General features: G+C 39.3%; 1 protein-coding gene across 1 annotated transcript; it reads right to left on the bottom strand.

Moving 5' to 3' along the window:
• Positions 1-1,082: 1,082 nt before the first annotated feature.
• LOC138024056 (carbohydrate sulfotransferase 3-like) lies at positions 1,083-5,938 on the bottom strand. Its single transcript, XM_068871142.1, has 2 exons — positions 5,773-5,938; positions 1,083-3,680 (listed from the first exon to the last, which is right to left on the bottom strand). Exon 2 carries the CDS (start codon positions 3,630-3,632, stop codon positions 1,521-1,523), a length of 2,112 nt encoding a protein of 703 aa, XP_068727243.1. The 5' UTR covers positions 3,633-3,680; positions 5,773-5,938; the 3' UTR covers positions 1,083-1,520.
• Between the last annotated feature and the right edge of the window lie 4,062 nt (positions 5,939-10,000).

Below are 10,000 nucleotides of genomic sequence, written 5' to 3'. Positions count from 1 at the left end.
TCCTTTACAGATTTTTGAATAAAAAACTTGAAGTGGAAGCAATAGCAGCTGTAAACAGAGCCTAAACATCGCTCCTGTTCAAGTCCTTCTCGGCGGCCATAATAACCGATTTTACTAGAAGCATGATTTGCAGTTCTGTAAACCAATCGGAGCAATGCACCAAGAGCCCTATTGTTTTTCGGCCAATTAGAGTGAAGTCCAGATTCTGGACTACGGGCAGACGACTCTATAGGAAATAGCAGAAATCTAGGCTAATTTAGCTTTCCATCCATACCAATTACCGCGCCGGTGGCTTTAACCGCGCACCGGTAGCTCAGTTGGTAGCCTGCGTAGCATGGCGGTTTTGTCGAGCCGGGCGCACGAGCGGCGAAGCCGCGAAATTCGCGCGCGAAGCGCGCGAGAACGAGTGGCGAAACCGCAATCTCCTCGCGGTTTTTCTGCCCTCGCCCGCCTTTATTACTTAGCAACCAAAACCGTTATGCTACGCAGGCTACTCAGTTGGTTGAGCGGGTTATCTAGCGGTGATCTAACCCGAAGGTCGTGGGTTCAATTCCCACCCTCGTCAGAGTTTTTCTCTGTCCTTGTGTTGACCCAATTCGATCTCAAAACTTTGACAGCCACGTGTTAAGCAAACACACTTTCAAAATCCGACGAATAAAAGTGATTTTTTGATCACAGTAGCATTTTAAAAAATCTCCACTTTCTGGGAGCTCAATAATCATCCTAGAAGAACGTAATCCGTTATCGTTTAGAATTCGCTTAATTAAAATTAATAGATGGATGAGTGGATAAACAGATAGAGAATTCAGTTTTAAATGTAAGCGTTGCTAGGCCGACCTTTGAAAAAAAAATATGCCTCCTTCATTCCCACCAGGGGATCAAGCCGCCATTCATCAACACGTCATGCTCAGCCAGCACTGACCTACATTCATGTGTAACTGAGAAGGGTGGGGATGCACGCTGGGAGTTGAAGCTCTCTTCCTTTGAATGATTTGGTATCAACACACCATATCAAACACAACCATTGACAGAAAAACAAATCAAGTGTGGGGTGTTAAACAATTACGCGCCCTTCTCGATTCTTAATCATTTGAACATTTTGTAATAGTGCTCTCGATGATAAAACATTCCCATTTGCAGATTATATGAGTTAAAAGTACAAGATAAATATGAAATCGAAAAGTACATATTTGGTACACTGGCAATGTCTTTACGAAGAAGTGTTGTATGTTTATAAATTAACAAATATGTTTTCTCTTTGTAGTAAGATGTAGCTGGTTTTTTGGTCATGTTAGAGTTGGGGAATTTGAACTGAAAAGTTCTTAAAGAAAATGCAGAAAATCGAGGCCCTCTTTCATATAGTTTTCGGTAACCTCACTTGCGCAACAAGCTCGGAGTGGACCGTTGAGGAGTTCGTCCGCACGTGCAAAGCAAGCGTCGAGTATTTCTTATCTTCGGAAACGGGGCAAAAATAAACTGGGAACAAATTGGCGCATAGCACGCAAATAGCGCGGCACAGGCTAACCACATAACGTTTCCATTTCATCTGCAACGGGCTCGAGACCCAGTAAACCCAGCAATTCTTTGCAGTTCTTTTCAATCTCTCGGACCCGCTTAATCGGTGACTCTTTGCGCCACTTTAAATAATTACTACTTGAGTCCCTTATGTGAGAATAAGGATTATCAATGGCTTCAGCTAATTGGTCTTTGTCTGGATTCGTGCTTTCTACTATCCAATCTACCAGACTATCAGGCATTTGAAACTGCGCAAATTTGTATATTTTCTTAGCAGTAGTAATCGGCATCGTGGCGATTTCTCGGTAAGTGATTTCCATATACCTATCTTTCAGCCATTTATCTTGTAATGCCCTTGCAAATTTGATGTTTTTAGTGATTTTGCTACATATTCCTTTGGCAATCTGTGGAAAACCTTTGAAAGTGTAATCGGACACCCAGCCACTTCTGATTCGCGAGTTTATACTCCCGCGAGGATCACGCACGATTTGAATCACGCGAATGTCGGTGTCAGGATTCTCGCGAAACACGCGTGGGATAAAGACAGCAATGCTCTCTTTTGGAACACGGATTTGACCAACTTTAACTACACTGTGGTTAAAACTATTTAGACAAGCAGCCACTGCAAATTCTGGATGACTTGAAAGCTTAGGGTAATATTTTTTTCCACTCTTTGTTTTTCGTACAAACGCAGAGGTTCTGAAAACGTTTTTCTCAAAGACACCGCTTCCAACCCAACTTGTTCTCGTGAAGTCTAGAAAGGTTTTCCCAGCATCTGAACCAGTAAATTCACACGATAACAAGGCATTTACAACATCCAGTACTATCCTTTCTTGAAAATCGAATTGAAAATTCGCGTAGTCTTTAAACCATCTTTTCGTCACCCACAAGGGTTCGTATACTGTGAACATCTGCGGATCGGCCGCAAACATTTTGGTAATGAAGGTTGTACCCGAACGATCGTCGCCGAAAATGAGAAGGCTTTTTCTTTTCTCCGAAGATGTCTTCGAATGTTCTTCGGAATCCCGATGGCTGATATTCTTCGCAGGTAGTGACGTGAGGTTTGTTTGGTTGCTCAGTTGTGTTTTGCTCGAGTCGCGCTCACCAACAGGCTTCAGCATGGTTTTCGAAGATCCTCTCGGAAGCTGGCCGGGATGGCGAAGAGCCTTCGTAATGTTCGATTTTCTTGTAACTTTATAATTTGAAAGAGATTGGCTGGAATTTGGGTGAAGGTATGTTTTCGTTTTCCCCAAAAATGCTTTTGTGGGTTGATAAGAATCCCGAATTCTTTTAATTGTGGTAGGCTGAGGATAACCGCCGTGCTTGTGTTGAAGACGAGGTTTCAATCTCGTCGAAGATGCCTTCGGGAGCTTATCGGAATCCCGATGAATAATTGGTACGTTGGGTTTAAGTTTTCCTTCGTTGGTGCTTCGAGTTTGCGTTATGAATTCATTCGTATTATTATAGGTGTTTGATCTTTTGTTTTTTAACCATTTAGGGTTTGTTTTTGCGGAGTCAGCTGATTTTCCATTTTTCTCGGAGATGATTTCACCGACTTTAAATGTTTTATCTTCCTCGCTAAATTGTCGAGACGACTTCGTCGAATAAACTCGTTTCGAAGAGTCCGACGGAGTCTCGTATACTTGTGGATTATCACGGGAAATGTTTCGTGAAAAGTTCGCACGTCTTCTTTGAGATTCAACTCGAAATATGTCCGTATTTTCACGAACACTTATGTTTGTCTCTTGTTGTGATTGCTTAATCATCTTTTCATAACTGGAAATGCGTTTAGTCTTCAAAAAGTGTCTTCTTGTCTCGAACTTGGATTTTTCATTGTGGAAAGATTGAGATGCGGTGATGTGGTCCTGTGACGAGTTCGTGCGAGGATTGAGTAACTTTTCAAAGAAAGAATCGTCGTTCTGAAAAATCTCGAGAGTTTGGTCTCTTTCCAATCCTCCGCGTGCGTTAAAACGATTTATCGTCAATGTTTGTAGTTTGGTGAATGCCGGTTCGTCCACTTGGTGTACAAGGACAAACAGCAACATGGCCAAAATAGTGATGACTATCAAAGCCAAGTTTAGAAGCTTCGGTATTCCTTGTCTTTTCAACAGCTTCATCTCCCTTGTAGCTTTTCTTTCTTACTTCGCCTTTTCCACCTATCAGACCTGTTGACAGATTGTTTCATGAGTGATCAATTTACAGAGTGTGTAGACACGCAGCTGGCAAAATTTTCCTGAACGATCATGGAAATGCACAAAAAGTGACGTTTACTTAACGTTTTACGTGCTGTTTTCATGTGATATTCACCAGACCACTAGCGCATTTGCGCATGCGCAGAACAAAAACCGCCTGAATAAAAAAGGCTCGGTCGGAGTACCTCTGGAGTCTGCGCCAGAGCGTCCGGCGTGTTATTGCGATTAAACCCAGGATTTCGACCAGCGCGTCGTTTACACTAATCCTGTCGGTCCTTTACTAAAAGGCAGTGCTGGAGGGAAATCTCGGCCTCTACACCAATTGTACCAAATCCCTTCCCGTCGGAACTTCAGACCCTTGCTATGATCTCTCCTCGTCACTGTCACTGAAAACAATGGGTTTTCAGTGCGCATGCGCAAATGTGCTGGTGGTCTGGTGAGTACCACATGAATAACACCTCAAACGTTAACTAAATTCACTGCTGTTTCAGCATTTCCACGATGTCTTATGGAAAAGGAAGTTGCCTAAGAGTCTAAGGTCGCCTAAATTATTGACTCAATGCGAAGAACAAGTATACCGTTTTCTTTGAACACGGTATTCCAAGGACTTTTGAGGAATGCAAACAGTTATAGACGGTATTTCTTGCAGATATTTACAACGAAGTAATAGGGATTTAGCCTTGTGTTGACGACAAATGACAAATAGGAGAATGAAATATTGGTAAAACAAAACTAAAAATATACATCTTTGTTATTCCTCATGCCACAGCCGTTCAACCAGCCTTTCATTATTATTTCGTTTTTAGTCTACAAGTTACCTGCTGGGTAGATCTCCCATAAAGATCCGGCACTTGTACTTTTTTTAGCTGGCCCTTGCATAAAAAATTGTGTACAAGTACAGTTATGCCAAAAGCAATAACAAAGTTCGGTCTTAGCTCATTTTTACTTGTTAGCTACAAATATGAAGGAACTTCGAATTCTTAACACAGCGAGGAGTTAGGATCAGAGGATTTTCATGTTAGAATGACATGTAGTAACCTGACGTTTCACCTAAAGCGAAGTTTAATTAGATATATCTGATTATATGTTTCATCTAGCGATCTAAGAACTAGGAAGTACACAGTGGGGAATAAATTTTTAAAACCCGCGAAGCAAGAAAGCCATGTGCAAACAGTAAAAAAATATTAAAAGTTAAAAATGCGCCAGAGTACGTTCAGGAAAACCTGATTATTGATTAAGAACTAAGTTAATAAAGATCTAGATGACAACTGTTTGAGACGAGCAGCAATCCCTTGTACAGTAAGTACAGTCCCACTATAGGCCAAACGTTTTTTTGATAGAAGTTAATAAGTGGTTGCGGATCAACAAGCTGGTGTTAACCGATCTGACAAGAAAGCTAATAATCAGGATAAAAAAGCCAAAGGTTATGATCCCAAAAGCTTCCCCGTTTCTTATTCAAAACAGCTTTCGACCATTCTTATATCGTCGCAACTGGATTAACTTTTAAAGATGGGCTTGTACAATTTACGCCGAAGTAAACTTAATAATAAAATAACAAAATACGAACTGTCAAAAACGGCTTTTTGTCTTCGCATACAATGCATAAACAAGAATCGATCCGTATTGTCCTCTGTTTCTGCAGTGAAATCTTTTGTTTGTTAACTTACGAGAATAAATGTATGTCATGAAAACCGTTGGATGTGGTAGCAAACTTTACGGTTGATTCTCGATCCGAGTTTTATTTTGCATAGATTGGACAAAAAACGGGCGACTCCTAATGTGTTTTTTTTTTAAACAATGATAAATTAATGTTTCGGTTCGTTTTTTCCCTTTCCTTAAAGCTAAAAAAAACTGAATTACCTTGGTTTCTTCGGTACTATACGTTTGAATTAAGCTTTTTAATCAAAACAAAGATCCTACTATTTATAACATAATTACAAGGAGAATAGCTGTATACGTATATCGATCAAGTTAGAGTACAACCGAGTCTAAGACAAATTCAATCGGTTACACATAAAAAAGAGCCTAAAGTTTAACTTTAAAACAAAACAAAATCGAAACTCACCGTCAAGATGAAAAATGATTTCTCTTTTCATCCGCCATAATTTATGTACGGATTGGTATACAATAGCGTGTTATATCCACTGAATTTCAAATTTTGTCTGAAATATTAATTTCTGTACGCATATATGTACGCGCAGATGCACAGACGAGGAAGGGCCTACTTGAACCGACTCAAGAGAAGTGTTATCGTTTTAAACTCTTCTCTTTTGTACTTTAAAAAAGTCAGGATTTTTTTTATCGCTCCTTATGAAACTAAGCAACTTAGGCGTATTTGGTCTTACGCACCTTTATGAAAAATCGGACCACATATAATTAGCTAGCTCTCTTCCATCAATTAAAATAGAATGGATTGGTTTTTAAAACAAACTGAAGTTCAGTTGCTTGCTAAAAAAGGCAAATATATTAACCTTTTTTTAAAATAAGATAAGCAAAATTCTAAGATTTGTTCTAGAGTCAGAAATGTTTGCCAAGCTGCAAATTACTGACACGAAAATTGTCCGTTTTACTAGGCAGTATAAATTTTACTTTTAAGCGCCACGCAAGGAAGAAATGTCTTTTATTGCGAATCAAGAATGGTTTTCCTAAATTCCTACTTTTAAATTATTGTAATAAAATTATTGCCATATAAAATCATTTGCTGAATTTTCTTAAAAAGTCTTATGCAAATATCCAAGAGCAACAAATTATTGCTACCGGGATATCGAAAAGATCATAGGAAGTAATAAATGACTCGATTATTACATTGTATTCCTTCGGTTTCCAAGCTTTTTCAAGTCGTTCCGGTAAACTGACAGTTTGCCTTTGGTTTTTGGAGTTAGCTCCAAAGCAAAAAATAATCAGTATGGGATAAAAATTATCATGGTATAAAACATAAATGCCTGAATTAGTTTCCTTTGTTTTGAAAGCATAACATTCTGACATTACGCTCTCATGACCATAACTTATGGCTCGAGTACCGTCAATGTAATACGGTGGCTTATCAGGCTTAAAGGTGACATTTCCAGTTTATATTTATCTTGAAATAATTGTCTGGAGATTTAACTTCGACCTGATTATTTTCGTCACCAAGACCATAGACAATTTTTAATTTATTTAGCGATTTCTTTATTCTGAGATAATTCTCTGTATCTCGAGATAATTGTTTATCCCGGGATGATTGCTTATCTCGAGATAATATTATATCTCGAGATAATTTTATATCTAGAGATGATCTGATATCTCGAGACAATATTTCATCTCGATATTACTTTGAATTTTTTTATCGCGAGATAATTTCACATAATGTACACACAAGCCGCTTGATCGATCAGTCATGTATGGCGCGTTTTTCTTTTCAAAATTCAATTTATCACTCACTTTTACAAACGACCTCCGTTTTTCAACTTTTATTCAACCTTGACACTCGTTTTCCAAATCAACATTCGTTTGATCAACCTTTTACAGTCGTATGGACAAAATTCAATGATCAGTGTTTGACTAAAATCGTCAAAATCATGAATGCATCAATCCAAAGCTGAATGGCATAACGCAAATAGCCATAACGCTAACAGCCATAACGTAAATAGCCATAACGTAAAGAGGAATAACGCAAAGACGTTTAACGCAAAAAGGCATAACGCAGAAACGCATAACGCAAATGGCCATAGCGCAAAAAGCATTACGCAAATATTCATCACGCAAAAGGCATAGCGTATAATAGCCATAATGCAAAGGCCCTTTGAAGAATGGAGACTAGCTGTGTACTCCGTCAATAATTTTAGCTCTAAAAAACGTCAATTGATTGTTCAAGGGAAAGAACATATAATCGCTATCGAATTTTTTTTCCCTGTTTAAGTTAAGCCTCTGCGTTATGGCTCTACGTTATACCTCATTGCGTTATCCTTTTTGTGCTATGGCCATTTGAGTTACGCGTCATGCCTTTTTGCGTGATGCCCACCTGCGTTATGCCTGTTCGCGTTATGGCTATTTTCGTTATGGCTTTTTGCGTTATGCCTCTCTGTGTTATGCCTCTTTCCGTGATGGCCATTTGCGGAATCAGCTTGTTGCCATTCAGCTTTGGATTGATGCATTCATGATTTGGACGATTTTATTTCAAGTACTGACCATTGAATTTTTGTCATAGCAGGAACCCATGACCCGGAGCCTACAACTCTACTGTGTTCGTGTGACGGCGTTTTCACAGACCGATTTATTTTTAGATTGAATTTCCCGCGAATGAGACTCCCACAGGAGCCCGATGACCAATTACAAGAAATTAAGCTGACGTCATAGCTAGCGTCACCGAACCGGACCTGCCTTTGTTTTTTGACCTAATTCACGGGAAGGGCTGGTCTAAAAATAAACCTTCTTGTGAAAACGCCGTTTCACAGACGCTGTATGGAAGTTGCACGCTCCAGATGGGCTCCTGGTCATAGATATTCTTCCATGCGGTCGTTTTTGAAAGTTCATCGTTACAATGAAGACTGGGAACGAGTGCAAACTTTGCAAGAACGCCTGTCGGGAAGTGTTCAGATCTGATCAGTCTGTAAATCTGGGGCAAGATCGCTTTTGGAAGTCCTGTCCTCCGGTAAAAGTGGCGATAAAGAGAATATAATTAAAGCACGATTTTGACAATTTACCTGTTATATCACCAAGGCGTGCGTCTTGCGTTTGTTCATACGTTAATTAAATGAATCTACCATAATACATGTATAACAAAGCTCAGAAATGTCGTCCATTTGCTAACAGAAGAAAAACAGAAAGAAGAATAATAGTTTAGTAACACTTCTGACAGTTAAAAACTGAATAAACAGTGCAATTTACAAAATTAAATACTAATAATTAAGTAATAAATGGAGTCACGAGAACCTAAAAGTGGAAAAGTCATCTGCTCTCTTTGTCCCTTTTATTGTTATATTGGCTTTAGTATTTCCGGATCTTAACTGGTATGGGATAGATCTTGTCGTAACTTGCGGAGCTAAGAATGATATGGGGTGGCTCTAATTCCTCATATCAGCCATCAACTTTTTACATATGAATATCCTGCGATTTGCTAACGATGTCAAATTTGCTTGATCCGAGGGCTTTTTGATAACTAGAGTTTGGAAACATTATTCTTAAAGCTGTTCTTTGTATAGATTCAATAGCGTCAGAAAGGTATGCGGGAATACCCTGCCACAATTACGCAGCATACTCAAGAGACCGACCTAATATTACATGTGTATACCTTGAGCTTGAGCATGTCCTCTGGCATGACTTCAGCGTGCTTCAACAATCTAAGTGCGTATAATCTTTTAGCTGCCTTGACAATCACATATTCAACGTGAGTGTTCCATTTAAAGGTCATCACTAATTATAAATCCTAAAAGATGATACGTTCTTATTGAGTCTCGCTACACTTCTTGGTATCCAACACTTATAGGTTGCATTGCAGTAGTCGAATTCTTCATGAAATTTACGTACATTTCTTTACATGTTTTGGGATTTATTTTCATCTTGTGTTCTATACAATAATCATGGATTTCTCTGATAACTACGTCTAGCATACTAATAGAGTTTCTTGGGATAATCCCGAATGCTGTACTGTCATCAATATATACTTCGTATGCATTTGCCAGTTCCTGAGCAGCTTGTTTATCATGACAGCAAAGAGCGTTAATCCGAGTTTTGTTGCTTGTTGGACGCCACCATTGACTTGCTTCCATGGCGACAGGGAGGAAGGAAGGAACGTATCCAAAAAAACAGAGTTTGATCGATAAGGATCTGAGGTCATCTAGTAATACTGAATGGTCTGTGATATCAAATCCTTTAGTAAATAGAGAAGCGCGATTTCCTACAAAGCAGTTGTTTCTATGCAAAAGCTGTACGTCACCCACACCTACTTTTTTTAAACAAGCGTATTCTGCTAATTGACCATTTTCACATTCCCCATAATACACTTTGTTTGCCCCCCAAATTTTGCATAAACTATCGTTTTCAAATGCTCTTGGGAATATGCAGTGTCCCAAGAGCATTTGAAAACAATGGTTTATGGAAAATTTGGGGGCAAACAAAGTGTATTATGGGGAATGTGAAAATGGTCAATGCAAGAGGGAAGGCATCGGATTTATTTTGTAAACAGACAAATGTCCTTGTCAAGGTGAGTTGTCGTGTGGGCCCCCTCCGCTAAAAGGGTTTTACGAAAAAAGATCGTGTAGCACGTGCGGCATGCATTTTTGCCAACGAGTCAGCCGAGCGAAGACGCGAGGCTG

The sequence above is a fragment of the Montipora capricornis genome, chromosome 11 (genome assembly GCF_036669925.1).
Source record: "Montipora capricornis isolate CH-2021 chromosome 11, ASM3666992v2, whole genome shotgun sequence".
NCBI lineage: Eukaryota > Metazoa > Cnidaria > Anthozoa > Scleractinia > Acroporidae > Montipora > Montipora capricornis.
The sequence above is the reverse complement of the archived record's forward strand: the minus strand, read 5'-3'. Positions and strand labels throughout refer to the sequence as shown.